The sequence below is a fragment of the Macaca thibetana genome, chromosome 18 (genome assembly GCF_024542745.1).
Source record: "Macaca thibetana thibetana isolate TM-01 chromosome 18, ASM2454274v1, whole genome shotgun sequence".
Classification (NCBI taxonomy): Eukaryota; Metazoa; Chordata; class Mammalia; order Primates; family Cercopithecidae; genus Macaca; species Macaca thibetana.
In genome coordinates this window covers 68,428,167-68,451,610 of record NC_065595.1, presented here as the reverse complement: position 1 = coordinate 68,451,610, position 23,444 = coordinate 68,428,167, and the positions used below count along the sequence as shown (strand labels likewise).

At 36.1% G+C, this 23,444-nt stretch overlaps 1 protein-coding gene across 11 annotated transcripts in view; it reads right to left on the bottom strand.

Moving 5' to 3' along the window:
* ANKRD12 (ankyrin repeat domain 12) overlaps positions 1–23,444 on the bottom strand; it is a 135,357-nt gene that overhangs the window by 74,859 nt on the left and 37,054 nt on the right. For all 11 annotated transcript variants that reach the window (XR_007721087.1, XM_050767337.1, XM_050767340.1 and 8 more), the window contains exons 2-3: positions 20,222–20,359; positions 7,431–7,578 (exon numbers count right to left, since the gene is read on the bottom strand). Coding sequence is in view for 10 of the 11 variants with exons in the window: in XM_050767337.1 (XP_050623294.1) it covers positions 7,431–7,578; positions 20,222–20,308 (235 nt within the window). In the remaining variant the exon portion in view is untranslated. The remainder of the gene's footprint in view (positions 1–7,430; positions 7,579–20,221; positions 20,360–23,444) is intronic.

Genomic DNA, 23,444 nt, shown 5'->3' with positions numbered 1-23,444 from the left:
CATTGGCTTTTACTCAAACAACTATATTTCTATTGGTGGCATTTGCATAGTCTACAAAGCTTTAACTCAGGAACTAGAAAATTAAAGCTTCTATTAACATATCCCTGTCCCCTTCCTCAACTACTTCCTTTTATGCTGTACTAAGACTAGGCTGTATGAGATTACCACCGTTTATGAGACTGATACAAAATATTGAGTGCAAAGCAGAGCCACTCTCTCTCCCACACATGTTCTTCATAGTGAGGCAAAACAAGTGATACTTGCATTTTAAAACCAATCTTTTTAAGTTAGTATTCTGCTTGGGTTGCAAGGAAATAAGAGAAAAATACTAAAAATAATTTTAAAAGCCTGTACTGTATGTTTGAAACTTTCATAATGAAATATCAGGAAGGGGGCAGAGGTAAATGTATCATGAATAACTGCCAGGAAAAAAATCACCAAAGGTGATTATTCTTACTAAGCAAAGCACTAATTTTATCTATTTTAATATAGTTCCCAGAAAAATTGTATCTATCTGTTTTCTTTTCAAAAGAAGCTCCTCTCCTCAAATTTGATTGAGTCACATTATAATATGGTAAACCCTTAAATGGCATCTAAAGTCTTAGGAAAATAGAACTAAGGCTGGCTGGCAGAGATTTTGTTAATAAAATTTCAACACATTCTACAACTGCCTCCATAGACTTAGTGAACACATCATACTGTGTTCTCTGAATTTTCTCATATTCTTTTTAAAATGCCAAAAAAGGTTGGGCGCAGTTGCTCACGCCTGTAATCCCAGCACTTTGGGAGGCCGAGGTGGGTGGCTCAATTGAGGTCAGGAGTTTGAGACCAGCTTGGCCAACATGGTGAAACTCCACCTCTACTAAAAATACAAAAATCAGCCAGGTGTGGTGGCGCATGCCTGTAATCCCAGCTACTCACTCAGGAGGCTGAGATAGGAGAATTGCTTGAACCTGGGAGGCAGAGGTTGCAGTGAGCCAAGACTGTGCCACTGCACTCCAGCCTGGGTGAAAGAGCGACACTCTGTATCACTAAAAAAAAAAAAAAAAAAAAAAAAAGCCAAAAAAATTAGTAAACTATTTGCCTACTAATAATGCTAAGAGGAAACAATTACTTAAAGAAAAAAGTGAAAGACATTCAATCTTTCTGATTATTTAAACATGCAAACTAAAATGACAAAGGACTACTGGTTTATCTCTATAGAACATCAGATTTATCAACCTAAAGAAAAACGTGTCCCCCAATGCTATCTGAGGTTAAAGAACATTCATGTACTGCTGGAGGCTTTCTAACTAGGTATAATTATTTCGGAGAAACCTGAAGAATCATAGAAATGTTTAACCCTTATAACACTGTAACCTTACTCCTGGGAATGAATAAAGAAACAACTCAGTGTATGACAAACATCACAATCTGCAAAGATGCTCTTGATGGCATTATTCACAACAAAAGAATTATAAATTTAGTTTGAGGGCCAAGAAGAGACTCTCTCATGTAGCCTCAAGACAGCTGTTTAACACTTTCACATTAAGAGAGTTTGGCTTTCCCTTGGACACTGTAAGACTAGGGAAGAAATTAAGTATGATTTCGTGACTGATAACGCAGGAATAAAGTTCACTTAGGTGGAAACTGTATTAATTATTAAAGACAACAAAAGTTATCAGTTATTGATTACACTATATATGGTGGCAGATATTATATGATACCTATACAACATTCATTCTCTTTTTCTTACCAGGAGTACCCCAGTTTTGATCAGAGAAACAATATGCCCGGCTGAAAGTATGATTTTTCAGACTTCCCTGCAACTAGAATAGCCTAACCAATCAGATGCAGAAACAAAAAGGCCAAATCTCACTGGGAAAAAAACACTTTTGTCCTTGGTCTTTTCCCTCCTACTTTCTACCCAGGAAGAAGCAATAATCTTGTGATTATAAGGCAAAATGATTAAGGATAAAGCCCATGTATGAGCTAAGAGTGGCACAGCATTAAGATGAAAAGAGATCAGAGTCTGATGGCATTATTGAACTGCTATGCCAACCCTGTACTGCCTATGCTTGGCCTTCTTACTGCATTAAACTGTAAAATTCCTATGTAATTAAACCAGTGTTAGTTTTTGGTTATGTTTAATTTAGTTTTATAAGCTAAATTTACATGCTATGTCACTTGAAGATCACAATTCTCTGAAACTGATACTATTATATGTACTTTTACAGATAAGGAAGCTGGGACTTACAAAGAAGTCAAATTACTGGGCCAACGCTTGTAGGGGACTGAGGGTCAACACCAGTCAGATTCCAAAATCTTTAGTAATAAACACTGCCATGATTTACCTCTGCTACAACTAAAAAATTTATCCTGTCAATTCTAGAGTAGCAGAGAATGAAAGGAGAAGGTAAAAATTAGTGATAAAGCAATCTGATGTAGGTGTTAAGAAATGTCTTTTAGATAAGCAGTTGCTTTTTACTTCCATAGGTTCAATGGGTCATTGTATATATTGGCTTAATGTTCCACAGGACAAAATTCATGGGAATTCTTTGACACAGTAAGACAATGTTAGTGATTTGTTGAAATAAATTAATTCAGAATGAACATAGTACTATGATAGAGCTACAAGGACCCACTGGCCTGATTTCAAATTACGTTGTAATTCATTCCCTGATTTTTTCTGTCTAGCCAAGCACTTACTTTTCTAGAAAGTGTTTTCTTTTTTAAAAAAATTAGTAAGTATTAAATAATTGAGAATTTAGAAAGTTTAAGACACACTATGATGCCTTGCAAAACGGAGGCTAGGAATCTCTCATTCAGTAGACAGCACTGCTGCTAATCTGGGGTGCCAGTGGGCTTTCCTTGGACAATGTTATGAATATCTCTTTTGAAAAGTAGTGACTTTATAAAAGTAACATATGTCCATTATTTCAAGAATTCAAGCCATACAAAAAGGACCAAGAAGAAAGTAACAGATACCCCACATCCAAGAAATAAAGTGTTAACCTCTGGCAAGCATCATTCCCAGCATCCATCTAAATACGTATTAATGACAAAGGAACTAGCAGAGACAGTAATAAATTTATGTAAGAACAAGAAAATAACACACATATGCTGTTTTGAAATAAAAGGCTTAAAGACTTATTTTAATCCAACATTAAAAAAAAAACTAAAGGCATTGCTTCTTCCTTATAAAAGATACTACTATAAAATATAAACAAAAATATAAAGAAATTTTAAATACAGGAACATTAAAAAGTTTATATAATCATTTTAAGAAACTATATACTTTAGATAATATCAGTTAATCCCTTGCTTAGAGATAAGATGATATGCTTTCTCTTTATTCCCTACCCCTTGTTCTATTATTTCCTTAAGTCAAGGTTTAAAACATTTTTATTTTGTTCTGTACCTAAAACACATCCAACAGGTATAGTTCCTACAGTGAAAAAAGTCTTATATTTAGACAGTCTTAATCTTTCCATGTGTTAATATACATGTGTGCACATATATACACACGATAAATGTAAATACACAAATTACAATTTTAATGCAAATAGCACATCCTGTTTCATAATCTAATTTTTTACTTCCAATATATCATGATCATCTTCCCATATTATGTATTCTTCTACAGCTGGAGTACCGTGGCATGATCACAGCTCACTGTAGCCTCAACCTACCAGGCCAAGCAATACCCATGCATCAACATCTCAAGTAGCTGGGATTACAGGCGCACACCACCAAGCCTGGCTCAGTTTTTAATTTTCTTGTAGATACAGGGTCTCACTCTGTTGGCCAGTCCGGTCTCAAACTCCTGGCCTCAAGTAATCCTCCTGCCTTGGCCTCCCAAAGTGCTGGGATTTCAGGTGTGAGTCACCATGCCCAGCCTTACAACATTATTTTTAAGGGTGAAAACTATTTCTTCATTGAATTTATCATAATTTAACAAATCCTGTATTAGTCAACACAATTCTCCTGATTTTTTTGCTATTATAAAGAAAGCTCAGGCTGGGCACAGTGGCTCAAGCTTGTAATCCCAGCACTTTGGGAGGCCGAGACGGCGGATCACGAGGTCAGGAGATCAAGACCATCCTGGCTAACGTGGTGAAACCCCGTCTCTACTAAAAAAAAATACAAAAAACTAGCCGGGCGAGGTGGTGGGCGCCTGTAGTCCCAGCTACTCGAGAGGCTGAGGCAGGAGAATGGCGTAAACCCGAGAGGCGGAGCTTGCAGTGAGCTGAGATTGCGCCACTGCACTCCAGCCTGGGCGACAGAGCGAGACTCCGTCTCAAAAAAAAAAAAAAAAAAAAAAAAAAAAAAAAAAAAGGCTGAGATAAACATCCTTAAAAACAAATGCTTTCATCAATAACTATTTATTAGAGGCCAGGCATGGTGGCTCACTCCTGTAATTCCAGCACTTCGGGAGGCTGAGGCTGGCAGATCACTCGAGGTCGGGAGTTAAGAGCCTGGCCAATACAGCGAAACCCCGTTCCTACTAAAAATATGAAAATTAGCTAGGCAGGCACCTGTAATCCCAGCTACACGGGAGGCTGAGGCAGGAGAACCACCTGAACCCAGGAAGCAGAGGTTGCAGTGAGCTGAGATGGTACCACCGCACTCCAGCCTGGGCGACAGAGTGACTCTGTCTCAAAATAATAATAGTTATCATTATTATAATAAATGCCCAAAGAAAAAATTAGTCAAATGTTAAGAAACAATTTTTATATACATTGTCCTATTTACCTTAAACAAAGTATTTCTATAATTTAGACCCACTAAAGCAAATTCCTATGTCCAACCCGTAACTACTGGGTGATTCAGACCAAAAACAATTTTGTCATTCATCATAAATTGTATTTCTTTGACTACTACTGATGTATTTTTTCATGTATTTCTTTGCCAACTATAATTGTTGTTCTGAACTGTTTGTATTTTTTGGTCCATTTTCCCATTTTTGAGTTTCCTTTTCACACTTAAGAGATCTTTAAATGCTACATATATTAAGGGTTTTGATGAATGCTGCATATGTTTCTCCCTTCTGTATCTTTATCTTCACAGTTTCAGCTAATAGTTTAAAATATAGCATACTACACAAAAAAGATAAACGTCAAATATGAAGTCTGATGCTGTATTTTTCATATGGGAAATATCACTTAATGGTACTGAATTCTACTTTTGTTTTAAAGTTATATAAAAGACACTTGAATCTAAATAACACATTTTGTACTGGTACTAGGGAAATCCTCCTTAATGTTTTCATTGTGTGTGATATGTTAAACCAAAGACGTCATCTATTACTTTCTAAAATTTATAAACAAAGCCTACCAAAAAAATAAATACAATTGACCTTGAACCACCTAATTTTGAACTGCACAGATCCACTTACACAGGAATTTTCTTCTGCCTCTCTGTATCCCTGAGACAGCAAGATCAACCCCTCCTCTTCCTCAGTCTACTCAGTGTGAAGACAATAAGGATGAAGATCTTTATAATGATACACTTCCATTTAATGAACAGTAAATATATTTTCTATTCTTTATGGTTTTCTTAACATTTTTTTCTCTAGCTTAAAGAGTACAGTATATAATATAACATGTCATCTAAGACTTAGTAAAGAAAAAAATAAGAGTACACAAAAGATGTGTTAATTGTTTATGTTATTGGTAAGGCTTTGGTCAACAGCAGGCTATTAGTAGTTAAGTACTTGGGGAGTCAAAAGATACACAGATTTGACTGTGTAAGGGGGGGAAGGATGGGGTTAGCGCCCCTAGTCCCCACATGGTTCAAGGGTCAGTTGTGTTTTAAATCCATCAAAATTTTGTTTGGTGACAACATGTAACTTTTCAAATGAAAGAATAAGTGTTATGAAACAGTCTTACAGAGAGTTACAATATCCCAACTAAAGTCCAATAGTAGAAAAAAATGTAAGGGGGAAAGTGTATATAACCCAATTTTAGACATATGAATTAGGTTACATTTATTCAATACCTAAATTTTTATCTTCCTAAGTAACATTTTCTCCTTTATTTTATTCTAAATAAAATAAAAATCCATCTGATCTAATGACAAAGGCTCTCATGAAAAGATTATCTTGAAACTTTATTCCTTAAAAATACTAATATTCTTCAAATTTATCGAAATCTATTTTTCGAACAACTATTAGAAATATACTCATTGGAAAACAAAACCCGAGTAACATAATTTAAAAATGACTAGCAACGAAACTTTTAATATGCGAGAAGAGCTCAATCTTAAATGGCTGTCCAAAGGCACATAAGCACCTTCTTCTCAGCTAAGCGACCTAGTAATAGCTTGAGAATATCACTTAGGATGCTTCGAGGGGGAAAAAAATAGGTTCTGAATCTCCCAAAGAAACCAGTGTAGCTTAAAATGAAAAAGCACATGATTTCGTAATCACTGCAAGAAAGAGCAATCTTCAAAGTTTAAAAATGTCATGAGTGTTTAAGAACAATTTTTAATTCACACAACAGCAGTGGCAAAATACACAAAAGGAGACCTGGCTACCAAAAGCGTATACTACACGATTTTCTAAAGCTATGTTAGTATAGAATGTTTCAAAAATCTTATGAGTATTTTCAGTTTCTGGAGTCAAGATCATTTCTGAACTGACCATTAAAATGACTAGAAAGATATAGGCAGAATATAATCTATGTACATAAACTCAGAATGGAATACTTTCTCTGAGGCTAAAACATTTTTAAGAACAGTTCATTATTAATATTTCATGCAATGACTAAAACTACAGTAAATACATACATTCAAGTTTGTATTAGTTTCAAAAATCGGTTAGTTCAGGGCTAAAACACAAGCTAGTAATTTATTAGATAGCAATAATAAGAATCTCATCTGCTATGAATAACTGGGATTGGTTGATTTCAAGTATCAATTTCTGGTATGTAGGAGTTTTGGGAAACAAAAATTCTATGGAAAGCACTGAGGCAGTTTAGCCTCAATGTGTGTGTGTGTGTGTGTGTGTGTGCGTGCGTGCGTGCGTGCGTGTGTGTGCGTGATGCATGTTTCTAATTCATTTCTGAATCTAAAGTGCCTAAACTTCTTTGGGGTGTGACCTTATGTTCATAAAAGCTCAATAACTTTTTCTCAAATCTGCATATTCTATTGCTTCCTTATCACTGAGTAAATTTTAATCATTTGAGTGCTCCCCCCAAAATTAATTTCTTGATGAAGAAATTCACAATAAACATTCAAAGAATAAGGAATAAAGAAAATTGTTGTCATCTCTGGTTAGAAACCACACTTGGCATGACAGATGAATTTCTGCCCCAAAATGATAAATCTGAAACAGTGAAATACAAATATTTCTCAATAAACTGGGATGTCAAGAGGAGTGGTGTACAAGAAACAAAAATCAGAATTAAAGAATGAACAAGATTTTACCAGAGAACAGCAAATTATTCTACCTGTGTCTGAATCTCGTTCTTCATTTCTTGATGGGCTAATGGTAAAAGGAAGTTTACGTTTCATGGATGATTTCTCTTTCATCTCCTTGCTCACATCACTGCGTTCAATTTTTGGAGTTTTGCTGTAGGATGCAATCTTGTCTTTACTCTATTAAAAAGTCAAATAGAGTAAAGTTATATCAACATTAGCTAAGCAATACAGTATAGAAACCCCTCCTTACTGGGGAAAAACATACACAAAAAGAGAGACAGTGTTACATATCACTGTATTCAATATACTCATGACTCAGCTTCAACAACTGTATTTTTTCCTAACCTGTTTCATATTTCCCTACTCTTATTTAATAACATAATTTTATATTTATTTTTAAATATTTTACGTTCGGGGTACCTGTGCAGGTCTGTTATATGAGTAAATTGCATGTCACTGGGGTTTGGGGTAAAGATTATTTCATTACCCAGGTAATAAGCATAGTACTTGATAGGCAGTTTTTTGATCCCCTCTCTCCTCCCACCCTCAAGTAAGCCCCAGTGTCTGCTGTTCCCTTCATGCCCATGTATACACAATGTTTAGCTCCCACTTATGAGATCACGTGGTATTTGGTTTTCTATTCCTGCATTAGTTTGCTTAGGATTATGGCCTCCAGCTCCATCCATGTTGCTGTGCAAAAAAACACGATCTCATTCTTTCTAATGGCTGCATAGTGTTCCATGGTGTGCATATACCATGTTTTCTTTATCCAGTCTACTGTTGATGCGCATTTAGGTTAATTCCATGTATTTGCAACTGTGAGTAGTCCTGCAATGAACATACGCATGTATGTGTCTTTGTAATAGGACAATTTATATTTTTTTGGGTAAACAAAAATGGGATTGCTGGGTTGAATGGTACTTCTAACAACAATTTTAAAACAACAGTAAAACAAAATATCTTGAATAGAACCACTATATCTAGATGTAGCGCCAATGAATATGTAAATTTTAAAAAGCAATTCTGAATTGAATCAAACTGATGGTATTTTATTTAAAAAATAAAGTTGGCTGGGCATAGTGGCTCATGCCTGTAATCCTAGCACTTTGGGAGGCCAAGGTGGGGGTATCACCTGAGGTCAGGAATTCGAGACCAGCCTGGTCAACATCGTGAAATCCTGTCTCTACTAAAAATACAAAAAAGTAGCCAGGTGTGGTGGCAGGTGCCTGTAATCCCAACTACTCAGGAGACTGAGGCAGGAGGATCGCTTGAATCTGGGAGACAGGGGCTTCAGTGACCTGAGATCATACCACTGCACTCCAGCCTGGGCAATGAGAGCAAAACTCTGTCTCAATAAATAAATAAATAAATAAATAAATAAATAAATAAATAATCTGTATCAGCAGTTCTCAAAAGGCTTCTTGACTAGCAGTATCAGCATCACCTAGAAACTTACTAGAAATGCAAAATCTCAGACCTACTGAATCAGAATCTCTGGGGCTAGGGCCTAATGATCTGTTTTTAATAGTCCTGCCACATGATTTTGATGCATAGTAAAGTTTGAGAACCACTATTATTTATCAATAAAGAAGAAAATATGTAAGGGTCACAGGAACCAAAGAATAATCTATCCAGGTCAGTAGATTACAACCCTATTTCTTAAATCAGAAAACCAGAAATGGATTTATAATTCAATTCAGAAAAAGAATGACATACCAAATAAAAATACTGTGTACTTGCCCAGTTAGGTGAAGTGACCTATAGGTAATATGAAGTTCACTCCTATAATTAAACATCCAAATTGATATGGCACATCTAAAACCAGAGCATGACAACTCCTTTGTGAGAAATGTGCTTCATACTGATAACTAAGCCACACTGCCTTAGCAGGAGATCTTAAAAGAACATTCCCAAGCTATGATAAGAAGTGATATTTATCATGATTGCCAAGATCCTCAAAAGCAAATGAAAAGTAGATTCAGACTATAAAAGATACCAGTTTTCAATCCAAGATGAAAAATAAAGGAGAGATGAGGAGGAAAAAGGGGCATGACAAATTAATACAAAAGATGACTCTAAAAGAGCAAATGAATAAACAAACCTTTGGTGAAATCTAATAATGAAAATCAGAGAAAAGATTAAAAAAAACAACAACACTGAGATTGAGCCTCAATACAACTATAGAGGGAATATTAAAAAGTTATGCAAGAATGCTGTTGGCTGGGCATGGTGGTTCATGCCTGTAACCCCAGCACTTTAGGAGGCCGAGGTGGGCGGACCACTTGAGCCCAGGAGTTTGAGACCGGCCTGGGCCACATAGGGAGACCTTGACCTTGTCTCCATAAAAAAATTTAAAAGTTAGCCAGGCATGGTGGCATGCGCCTGTGTTCCCAGCTACTTGGGAGGCTGAGGCAGGAGGATTGCTTGAGCTGGGAGGATTGAGGCTGTAGTGAGCCATGTCCTCACCACTGTGCTTCAGGCTGGACAACAGAGTGAGATCCTGTATCCAAAAAAAAAAAAAAATGCTGTATTTAGTTTTATACTATTAAAAAACTTACAGACTGTAAAAATTCGGTAATTTCCTTGGAATATATGGATTACTAAAAATGAGCTCATGACAGGATGACAGGAAGGGAAAACCAGAATAGACCAATTACCATAGAAAACAGTAAATCAGGCTGGGTGCAGTGGCTCACATCTGTAATTCCAATGCTCTGGGAGACTGAGGCGGATGGATCACTTGAGGACAGGAGTTTGAAACCAGCCTGTGCAACGTAGTGAGACCTCATCGCCATAAAAATTTTTTAAAAACTAGCTGGGCACAGTGGCACACAACTGTAGTCCCAGCTACTCAGGAGGCTGAGACAGAAGGCTGCAGTGACCTATAATCACGCCACTGCAATCCACGCTGGGTGACAGAGCAAGACCCTGTCTCTAAAAAAAAAAAAAGAGGAAAAAAAAGATAAATCCATAGTGAAACATACGTTTAAAAAGGCACCTACTCCAGAAGATTTTACAACAGAGTTTTAACCAAATAAACAAAACTTCAAGAAACAAGTATTTTCCATTTCTTATAAATACCAGAGCACAGAAAGATTAGAAGTTACCCAATTCATTTTAAAAGTCTAAAATAAAACTGATACCAAAAACAGTACAAGATACAAAATTACAGACAAAAATCAACTTATGAACATAAATGCAAAAGTCCTTAACAGACTATCAAGCCAAATTCAGTATCTCAGAATATATTATAATCAAGCAGGGCTCATCTAGAGAATGCAAGGATAGTTCACGGATAGAAAACCTCTTAATTCACTGTATCAAAACATTAAAGAAAACCAGATGATGGCAAGAACAAAGTGACAATAATAACAATAAATTCTACATTCATTCTTGATCAATTTCCAAGCTTTCAAGCAAAATCCTCGAGTTATTTTTTCACTTCTGCCAATGAAATGGAGCTTCAAAGACAAGGTGTTTTGCTTATAAGGTTGTTCAAAATGTAGGTTTTATTATATGGTGAGACCAACAAATCAGGATATTACTGCTATGGAAAAGATTGTTACTCACAGTTCCAAGGGGTGGGGGGCATGCCATGCCACATCATGCCACTCCAGACCACACAGGGAAGCATCAGGGTGGTTGGTCAAGAGGTAAAAGAAGAAAGATGAAATGTGAGCAAGAGCCTTTATTGTAGTTTCCACAGGAAAGAAAGTGTGAAGCAGGGTAAGCAGGCTTGGGATTGGCTACCTTGAATAATTTCAGCGGGCTCTGGGATATAGGAGCTGTTTCTCTAATTGATACCTGGTTCTGGGGTGATCAGGACAGATGGCTAGTGGCCCAGAATGCGAGAGCCCAACAAAGTTGGGAATTTGGATGTGGGGTCTAGATAGGTCAGTCTGCGAATGAAAGATGTGTTCACAGTGAGTTTATTATCTCTAGGAACTGGCTAGGCCTGGTAGATATAGTATCTCAATGGTCAGCAAGGCCTGAGAAGTCAAAGCATCAGAAATACAGAAAATAAAAAGACACAGCTAATACACAGGTTAACCAACAAAACTCCAGTAACTTGCCTTAGAAAATGAATCATTGTTATGAATAAAAGATTTAAGAATCACTTAAAAATCCCTTCTCCCTTGCAGCTATATAGGATACAGGTCTGTGCTACAAAATGAGTTTAAAAAAAAACCTATGTGATACCATATTGAAAGAAAACAGCATAGGAATATATGGAATATGTTCTCCCGTGCAATACGGTGATAAGTGTAACTATTCATAACTGCTAACTACTTGTTATGTCCTCTATAAAACTGTCCTTCAAGGCGTATTTGAACAAAGGGTTTCTGTGAGATTCTTAACACTTTAATTTTCAAAAGAAATATTTTTGATAGTCGTGAAATTTCTGTATTACCGAAGAGTAGAAATACTCTATCGAATTCAAGAGACCCTCATTAGCACATACTAGGCCCATAACTCTGTTAGGTTTATTATCTTCAAACATTTCTGGAGTCTTTTCATTTAACATTATTGTCCCAATAACTGGCAACAACCATCATACATAATAATGAAAGCATCAATGGTAAGAATTATCTTCTATTAATTCTATTAAATGATGTATTGATAGCCTCTGTCATCTCAGTAAGATAGAAAAAATGGTAAAAAATGTATCCAGAAAACAAGAATATATATACACACATGCACATATATAATCAGAAAAGTCGGGAACAACATCAAGGCATACCTTGGAGATATGGCAGATTCAGTTCCAGACCACCATGATAAAGCAATTATAATGATAAAACAAGTCACACAAATTTTTTGGTTTCCCAGTACAAAAATTATGTTTACACTATGATGTAGTCTAGTAAGTGTGCAATACTATTATGCCTAAAATATATATATGCCTATTTTAATTTTAAAGTACTAAATATACTGAAATATGCTAAGGATAGCATGGGCCATCAGCAAGTTGTAATCTTTTTGCTGGTGGAGGGTCTTGCCTCAGCTTGATGGCTGTTCGTTGATCAGGACAGTGGTTTTTGATGGTTGGGGTGGCTATTACAATTTCTTAAGACAACAATGAAGTTTGCCGTGTGAACTGACTTTCTCTCACAAGAGATCTCTCTGTAACATGCAATGTTGTTGACAGCTTTTACCCACGGAACTTCTTTCCAAATTGGAGTCAATCTTCTTTAATTCTGCTGCTGTTTTATCAACTAAGCTTATGCAATATACTAAATCCTTTGCTGTCATTTCAACAATGTTTATAGCATCTTCACCAAGGGTAGATTCCATCTCAAGAAATACTTTATTTCCTCATCCACAAGAAAGATGAGCTATTTTTTCTCTTTTGCCAATGAAATGGAGCTTCAAAGACAAGTGTTTTGCTTATAAAGTTGTTTTAAAACTAGGTTTCAAGTTTGATTATGAGATTTCAGCAATTCAGTCACATCTTCAGGCTCCACTTGACTCTCATTCTCTTGCTTTTTCCAATCCCATCCACGGTTACTTCCTCCACTAAAGTCTTGGACCCCTCAGTCATCCATGAGTGTTAGAATCAACTTTTCCAAACTCTGGTTAATATTAGTATTTTGACATCGTCTCATGAACCACGAATGTTTTTAATGGTATCTAAAATGGTGAATCCTTTCAAGATGGTTTTCAATTTACTTTGCATAAATCCATCAGAGGAATCACTCTCTATGGCAGCTACAGCCTTACAAAGCATATTTCTTTAACAAGGCTTGTTTGAAAAGTTAAAATTATTCCTTGACCTATGGGCTGCAGAATGGATTGCATGCCAGCAGCCATGAAAACATTATTCTCCTTGTATGTCTCTGTCAGAGCTCTTGGGTGACAGCTCATTGACATGTTGTCAATAAGCAGTAATATTTTGAAAATAATCCTTTTTTCTTAGTAGGTATCAACAGTAGGCTTAAGCTATTCAGAAAACCACGCTGTGAACAGATATGCTGTCATCAGGCAGTGTTTTTCCATTTATAAGCTACAGGCAGAGTAGATTTCACATAATTCTTACAGGTCTTGGCGTTTTTGCAATGGAAAATGAGCACTGGCTTTAACTTAACAGTCGTCAGCTGCATTTGTCCCTAACAAGACAGTCAGCCTGTCCTCTGAAGCTTTGAAGCCAGGGATTGACTTCTCCTCTCTAGCTTTCAAAGTCCTAGCTGGTATCTTTTTCCAATAGAAGGCGATTTCATCTATACTGAAATCTGTAGTGTAGCCATCTTCATCAAAGATCACAGCTAGATCTTCTGGATAACTTGCTGTAACTTCCACATTAGCACTTGGTGCTTCACCTTGCACTTCTATGTTATGGAGACAGCTTCTTTCCTTAAACCAAACCTCATGAACCAACTTACGCTAGCTTCAGACTTTTCTTCTGCAGCTTCCAAACCTCTCTCAGGCTTCACAGAATTGAAGAGAGGGCCTTGCTCTGGATTGAACTTTGGTTTAAGGGAATATTGTAGCTGGTTTGATCTTCTATCCAGACCACTCCAAACTTCCTCCGTATCAGCAATAAGACCGTTTTGCTTTCTTATGGTGTGTTCACTTTAACAGCAGTTTTAATGTTCTTCAAGAACTTTTCCTGTGCAAAAGCTGTCTCAGCTTTTGACATACCTTCCTAAGCTTAATCATTCAGAGTTTTCAACTTAAAATGAGAGACATTCCACTCTTCTTTTTCACTTGAATACTTAGAGACCATTGAAATACAATTTCAAAATTGCTGTTTCAGGGAACAGGAAGGCCCAAGCAGGGGCGGAGTTGGGAGAACAGCCAGTAAGTGTAGTAGAACACATACAGTATTAAGCTTGCCATCTTTTCTGCATATAGCTTGTGGTGCCCACAAAACAATTACAACAGTAACAAAGATCACTAATAATCATAATGATAATGAAAAAGTTGGAAATATGAGAATTATCAAGATGTGACACAGAAACAAGTGAGTACGTGCTGTTGGAAAAATGTTGCCAATGAACTTGCTCAAAACAGGGTTGCCACTAATCTTTAATTTGTAAAAAGCACAATTATCTGCAAAGCACAATAAAGTGAAGGGCAATAAAATGAGGTATGCCTGTAAACCAAAATGTTAACAGCTATCTGTCAGTGGTGCCATTACAGTTGTGCTGGGACATAATTCTCTATGTCTCTCTTGCATTTTTGCACATCTTGCAAGCAGAAACACTAATTTCCTTCGTCCTGGACTATCTTTTCATGGGTATTTGTATGATAAACAGCCTAGAAAGAGAGACATAGTGTCTCCCTCTAAAGCAAAGGACATACCTGTTTGCTGTCCAGTGTAATAATGTCTCCTTCTAGGGAAAAGTGCAGGCAGACTTACTGCCCATCATAAAAGATTTGGGGTTTCTACCCTGTAATACAACCCACTGCATATGCAGTTGTCATCTGCCCATCACTGCATCCCCCTTGTGAGAAGTGAAGCTCAGGGAACAGGCACACACACTGATACTCCGGCTACTGCTATTGCTGAGTAGCAAATATTCCCTCATCACTGACCTAGCAACTGTGTCTTCTGCCAGCATCCATGAAGCTAATTAGCTTACAAGTAGGGTAAAATCTCAGAACCTTCACAGTTGTTGACAAGGTAACTGGTAATTTCTATTTTCATTATTCTTAAATGTATTTTCTAATTCTTCACAATGAACATGTATTATAATACTTGGATAATAAAAAAAAATTATCAATAGTCACTTGGAAAGGAAATAATGAATGTCTGAACTACACTGATGATGAAAAGATACGAAAGAACTATTCAGATGGTTAAAACAATTAACATCCCCTCTCACATTTTATGAATTTAACCAGGTTTTAGATTATCTTAACAGATTTTATAAAAGATCTGTTTTGCAAATTATAAATACTGATTTACAGCTAAAAGAGTAGTAGAGAAATTTCTAAACTAAACTAGAATCAATGGGAGGAAAAGAACACAGATGAGCAGTGAAAGGTGTGAATATTCTTGCCAAAATCCTAACTATTTTAGTATTTAATGAGAGGACTTTACATAAAAATTAAATTGCTATAAAATACGATTATTTAAGTTATGCTCTACTTAAATGAATTTAAGGAGTGAAATTTTGGTTTAGGTTATTTTGTTAATTTAGGACCTCATAACAGCAATAGTCTGTCATATTGAACTGTAAACGGGGTGTCTACTTACCTAAGAGAACTGTTCAAAAAAATCAGAAAGGAATAGAGAGAGACAGGCTCCTGCTCTGCTGCCCAGGCTGGAATGCAGTGGCACAAGCATAGCTCATTGTAGCTTAAAGTAATCCTTCCACTTCAGTCTACCCAGTAGCTAGGAATACAGTTGTGTATCACCACATTCAGCTAATTTTTTTTTTTTTTGGTAGAGATGGGGGGTCTTGCCCAGGCTGGTCTTGAACTCCTGGCCTCAGGGAATTCTCCTGCCTTGGTCTCCCCAAAGCACACACTACAGGCACGAGCCACCATGCCCAGCCTCATTTCTAAAAATGTTATGGGGGAAAAACAACTTAGCAGAACCCAGAAGCTGGCTTCAACGCCACTCACTATGAAAAGACAATCAAAGAAACATGCAGTGAAAATATACACATGAATAATGGTCATGCCTTCTACCCCCAACCCCAACTTACTCACTTTGTCTTAAAAACGAGCAGCAACATGGTCTACACCTAGCATCTTTGGAATAAAAACTACAGCCCTTCCTCTCAAGGTAAAATAAGGGGTTAAATATTCACTAAAAAACTGAGGAAAATACTTCTAACAATAGCTTTTGACATCAAATTGCACTGAAATCCCAAAGCATGGCAATTTAAGTACAATGCATGTTGCCTTAAAAGAGCTTCTGATCCTTACCCAAACTAGTGATCCTGAAAAACATACAGTTAAACAGAGACTGAGAATAAATACATCCCTTTATGTAAGCCAAACATTTGTTAACTAGAGGAATGTAATAGTTTGTATTCATTCTTGCCATTTATTTCATAAATCCAATGATTAACAAGTATTGTTAACTAATGAATGTTTTAAATAGAAATACGTTAGTGAAATATTTGGTTTTTGCTATTGTTGTTACACTTTTAAGAAATCACACTTTTTTTCGCACCACTGCACTCCAGCCTGGGCGACGGAGCGAGACTCTGTCTCAAAAAAAAAACCAAAAAAAAAAAACAAGAAAAGAAAATAAAAGAAACTACAACTTTTAGGAGGGCAATATTCAGGCACTACTTATTTAGTGACAACTTTCAAAAGATACATGAAAAGTACATAGGAACAATTAAAGCTTCACTGAGTTTAGCCTTATAAATTCAAATCCAAAAAGTGGCATCAAGCAGCCCAGATGAATTTCCACAAATGTAACCTTCACTATACCTAAACATGCAGAAATAAAAGTTCTGATGCTTTCTTAAAGTCTAACATTGTATTCTGTCTCCACATCTCCACGCAAACTACTTTGATCAAGGTCATTTAAAATGCGTCAATGGCCTCATCTTTCCTATTAAACTCTCTGTTGCATTTGGCAATGCAGACTCTCTCCTCCCTTAGCCATTCTCTGTGGAAACTCCCTTGGTTCTCTCTCTGTCCTCCTCTTCCTTTGTCTCTTTACTCCTCCTAAAATATTTGAATTCCTCAGAGTATATCCTCCTCCATTCTTGGGCCACTTTATACACACTTTGTACACTCTTTTGCATACTTACTTTCTACAAATCCTAGTATATTTATTTCCAATCTAGCCTTGTTTTGAGTTCTTACACTCTCATGTAACTGCCTACTAACCACTTCTACTTGGATGTTCCCAGGGCCAACTCAGTTCAGCAAGTACAAAGCAAATTTATTCAAACAACCTGTTCCTTCTCTTGAATTTCCTTTCAGGAAATGGCCCAATCATTAACCTAGTAATGTAAACAAGCATCAGAGTGGATCCAGACAATTTTTTCTCCACGTACAAGTTTAATTCATTCAACAGCTTTTTGATCAGCCAACTTCTCTTCATCCCGAAAGCCACTGTCCACACTGCCTCCTACTTATATTTAATTAAACAGCACTCTGACTGCTCTTTCTATGACCCTTCCCTCCCAAGTCACTGACAACAGAATAAGTTCCAAGATCCTTCACAAGGCACACAAGGCTATAATGAACTGCTTTTTGTCTAGTGCTAGACTCACCTCCCATCCTCCATAGGCTACATTCCAACAAGTTTTTCATTTGCTGTTTCTTTCACTTATACTACCCTTTACTTTCACTTTCCTTCTGGTCAAATATGTATTCAACCTTGAGAACCCAGATTAAGTACCTATTCTACTGTTAGGCTATCCCTGAACCTGTTAAGTAGCATTCTCTCCTTTTTTCCTCCCATCACTATACACTCAGTAGTTTCATTAATGAGCTTATTACACCGGTATAGCAGTTCTTAAATTATGGTCCCTGAGACCAACTGAGGAGATCTGCAAGGTCAGTATCTTCATAACAACATTAAGATGTTATTTTTTATCTTTCTCATTATCTCAAGAGTATATATTGGGGTGAAACTTCTAAAATTGATTGTGGTTGTGACTGTACAACTCTGTAAATATAAAAACAATTGAATTGTATACTTTAAATGTATGATATGTGAATTATATCTCAATGAAGCTATTTATTAAAAATGGCAAAATCAGCCAGGGCATGGTGGCTCACATTTGTAATTCCAACACTTTGGGAGGCTGAGACAGGTGGATCACTTGAAGCCAGGAATTTGAGACTAGACTGGATGACATGATGAAACCCTATCTCTGGGCATGGTGGTGTGCACCTGTGGTCTTGGCTACTCAGGAGGCTGAGGTGGAAGGATTGCTTGAGCCTGGGAGGTCAAGGCTGCAGTGAGCTGAGATCATGCCACTGCACTCCAGCCTGGGCAACAGAGCAAAACTCTGCCTCAAAAAGGAAAAAAAAATGGCAATATCAAGATATTCCTACCTAGATCAAAAAAAGACTGACAGAATTCATGGCTGAAGACTTGCCTTATAGTAAGTACTAAGGAAAATTCTTATACCAGATAGTAACTTATATCTATAGGAAGAAACTAAGAATACCAAAATCAGTAAATTTATGGGGAAACCCGAAACTTCATAAACACAGATTTCTCTTGTTTCTTTAAAAGATACATTTTGTATCAAACAATTATAACATTCTTTTGTTGGGTTAATAACATATCCAGATTAATCGATGTTATATAAATAACACGAAGGAAGAAAATGGAGCTATATTGAAACAAAGCTGCTATATTTTACTGGAATTGTGTCAAGATCAACCTGTAAGTAGACTGTGATCAATTAGGATGTGTATTACAATCTCTAGGATCAACATCTAAAATAATAAATCAAAAAACACAGTTTTAAAAAATCAGAGAAATTAAAATAGTACACTGAAAAATATTTAAAACCAAAAATGGCAACATAAAAGAGGTAACAAAAAACACATGGAATACATAATAAAGAGCAAAATTGCACATATAAATTATCATCAGATATAAGTCATATCAATAATTACATTAAATGTAAGTGGACTAAATACTGTAATCAAGAAGAGTTTGCCAGTGCAATCGGGGGAAAAAAGTGGGGGAATAAAGGTAATCAAGCAAAACAAGAAATATCCAGACTGGAAAAGAAGTAAAATTATCTTTATTCACAGATAATATGATGCCATACGTAGAAAGTCCTAAGGAATTACAAATTGTTAGAACTAATAATTGAGTAACATCACAGGATACAAAGATAACTACATCAAAAATAATTATATTTCTGTACTAGCAATAAAGAACCCAAAATAAAACTATCCATAATAGCACTGAGAGAATAAAATACTCACAAATAATTTACCAATAGAATGCAACACTTTTACACTGAAAACTACAAAGCACTACTGAGACAAACTGAAGATCTAAGTAAATGAAAAGATATTTCATGTTCAGGGATTGGAAGACAATATTAAGATGGCAATACGACTCAAAGTGATCTACAGATGCAATGAAAAAATTCAATAAAATTCCTTCAAAATCCCAGCAGGTATTTCTAGAAACTGACAAGCTGATCCTAAAATTTATATGAAATCATGAAGGACTCAAAACGATTTTGAAAAGAATAGTTTGAAAACTTATACTTGATTTTGAAAGCAGATTTGGGGTTGCCTGGAGGGTTTGGGGTTGCAGTGGAGACTGACTACAAATGGGCAACACAGGTCTTTCCAGAATGATGGCAAAGTTCTAAAACTTTATTGTGATGATGGTTGCACAATTTCATTAGCTAAAAATGTCTGGGAACACCTCAGACATCTTTCCATAAGAAAATGGCTTTAAAAAAGACTTACAAAAGCAAACAGAAAAAAATTCAAAGACAATGTATAAAACCAGAGATAAGGAGAGACTAGGAATAGTGAGACCAGTTAGGAGACAAATTGCAGGAGTCCATATGAAGGTTCTGAGGGTCTAAATTACGTAAGAATGAAAAAGGATAGATATAAAAAGACAGAATTACATGTCATTGACAATGACTAATAAGAAAAATTTTTCCCTCTCTCAATCATTATTTCTTAATTGCACAATCTTAGTAATTGTGTTTTACTTAGTAGTTGTGTGTTCACCTTAGGGAATGATAAACAATCACTTCCCCAGGAATCCAATTTATTTCTAAAGAGCATAAATGGTTTGGGTTTACCCAGCATCCATACTGGTTTTTATCTTATGAGAAATTACTAAAAATACTTAATTGGGAGTCTTTTTCCCAGTTCAAAAAGTCAACAAATCTTTAGTATAATCACATACCTTTCTTCCATATGGTTTCTCTACCATATTGCTGTCACTGTCAGAATTTTCACTCTGAACTGGTTTTGTAAACCCAGATTTGGGCATTTTATAGCTGTTCAGCTAGCTGCTTCTTTTGTCAGTCTTCTCATCCTGGATCTGTAAAGAATGGATAGGTAAGGGTTATTTGAATACATATACAATAGAACCTACTTGAAGTTTATGAACCAAAGTTAGTTCAATTTGTTTTCTCTCTGTCTCTGTAAGATACCTTATTTTCTCAGAGAGGCTATCCTAAGCTAAAATAAGTTTCCGCTTTATTTTAGCTTCTGGTTCTCTTAGTCAAGTCCACTCAGCTTGTCACCGAAAAGAAAGGAGAATTACTTTTATAAATATCTTCCCATATTCTCTAGACAAGTAACATCTCCAGCTTTGGGTATCCAGAAGCAGTGAAAGTGGAAGCCGTGACAAAACGTTTCTCTTTTCAGTAGGAATCCATAATGGGAGCTCCTAATCGATGCCCTTGTAGTTTTGTGTTGGTTTGGAAGTCATTTCTGAAGACCCAATCAAGAACCTGCTAGGTTTGATCAGTAATTTTACAACAACTAATTCCCTACATTAAATCCTTCCCGTTTAAAATCCCTAGAGCAGTTTATTTTCTTTACTGAACATCCTCAGCCATTTAGTCACTTTATCAAACTATTCACTAATATACTTCTATTGTACTGCAATCACCACTGTATACATTATTTTATTTCCAATTCATTCAGCCTTCTCTTTCCTATTCTACAAGCTTAATAGGTCAAAGATTCTCCCAAGAGCTTATGATTATGACAAGTTGATGACTGAATGATGCAGAAAAAATTCCAAGGGGTTTTACATGTTAAAGAGGAACCTATGAGGCTACAACTATGTTGCTGTCAGATAATCTATTACCTACATGTGGCAATTTAAAATTAATTAAAATGAAATTAAACTACCCACTGTACTATACAGCATAGATATACATTTATGTAATCACAGAAAGGTCTACTGCACAGCACTGGGCTAGATTGAGGCTGTTGGCCAAGGGGAGTATTACTTCGGCTACAACAAGCAGAATGACTGACAAGATTACTTTGAACTCTTTCATGCTATAAATCTCCTACAGATGGATATCATAGATATAAGTCAGCTGTCATTCTAGTATCTACGTAAATTATTAAAACTCAGACACCTTGAACAGAATATTAGTAAAATCTGCTGTCCTGTTAGTGCTTTAAAATTTCTTTCATTTTGACAGAAACAAAACCAAAACTCCCTTAAATAAATTGAACTAATTTGTAAACTATCAAAACCATATTAATCTGGCAATAATTAAATTAGACTACATTACAATACAAAAAACTACTAAAGAAAAATTGTTCAGATCTTTCATTTTATAGAGAAGGAAACAAACTTGAAGAAATTAAGAAACATTTTTAACATTACACTCAAGAAGCAGAACTTACCTTGGGGCCATTCAACTGTTTCATTAACATAAACAATCATTTAAACATAGCACTGTCCTCAAAGCTAGCCATTGGTAAAGCGTATGGAGTTAAAGTTATGAGCCACATGAAAACAAAAAGACTGGCTCAAAAGCAAAACTGAGCTTTTGCTTTTGATATAAACATCGGCCTAAGTGAGACTGTGAAGATAAAACGATGTCTCCTTTGTAGATGAAGCAAAGCAAGTTATTAGTGAACTAAAGGAGTGCCAAATATTTTCTGAGAACATTCCACAGGGCAATATTATTATTATTATTATTATTATTTTTTTTTATTTTTTTTTTTTTGAGACAGAGTCTTGCTCTGTCACCCAGGCTGGAGTGCAGTGGCCGGACCTCAGCTCACTGCAAGCTCCGCCTCCCGGGTTTACGCCATTCTCCTGCCTCAGCCTCCCGAGTAGCTGGGACTACAAGCGCCCGCCACCTCGCCTGGCTAGTTTTTTGTATTTTTTAGTAGAGACGGGGTTTCACCGTGTTAGCCAGGATGGTCTCCATCTCCTGACCTCGTGATCCGCCCGTCTCGGCCTCCCAAAGTGCTGGGATTACAGGCTTGAGCCACCGCGCCCGGCCAGGGCAATATTATTATACTAAATAGATTCTATGTAAAGAAAAGCTTATATTATTTCTCAATAACTACTTAGAAAAATGCCACCAGTAACAATAAAAATCACAACTGGATTCCAAAAATATTCCTTCAATCAACAAACATTAAGCATTTAATATTGAGTTAGCTTCTGGGTGCAAGATGTATACTGTAATCCCTAAAGCAATCACTATATAATAACTACACAAAAAGTAATACAAATCACACTAGGTAAGTTAAAATGGAATATTAAAAAAATACAAATAATCCAATGGAAGGCAGGAAAAGAAAAATTGAGCAACAAAGAACAGAAAGAACAAAATTATAAAATGATATAGATCTAACCCCAAATACGAATAATTATATAAAACACAAATGGCTTAAACACACCAAAAGATAGAGAATGTCAGATAGTGGGGAAAAAACCAACAAGAAGTTCGCTTCAAATATAACAATAGGTAGGTTAAAATAAAAGAATGGAAAAAGAACCCATGGAAGTACTTGAGTTTCCAAGTGCTTAGAAAGAAAGCAAGCTTGAGTGGCTATATTAACAATATCAACAAAACAGACTTCAGAACGAAGAGGGACATTATATATGACATATTGATAAAAGGGTCAATACACTAAGACAACATCCCAATCCTACATATGTACGCAACCAACAACAGAGCTTCAAAATACATGAAAACAAAAACTGCCAACTGATAGACAAAACAGATAAATTCATAACTACAGCTGGAGGCTTCAACTATTATACTTTTTATTGACAGAACATCAGCAAGGATTATATAAGAACAGAAAAACACCATTAATCAGTTGGTTCTAATTGATATTTACAGAAATATCTGCTCAACAACAGAATACTCTTTCAAGGGCACACGGGACATTCCCCAAGATAGGCCACATTCTGTATCATAAAACAAACTTCAACAAATTTAATTAAAACCATACAAAGTTTGTTCGTAGACAACAAAGAAGTTAAACCAGGCCAAGTATGGGAGCTCACACCTGTAATCCCAGCACTTTGGGAGGCCAAGGTGGGCAGATAGCTTGAGCCCAAAAGTTCAAGACCAGCCTGAGGACAACATGGCAATACTCCACCTCTACTAAAAATAAAAAAATTAGCTGGGCAT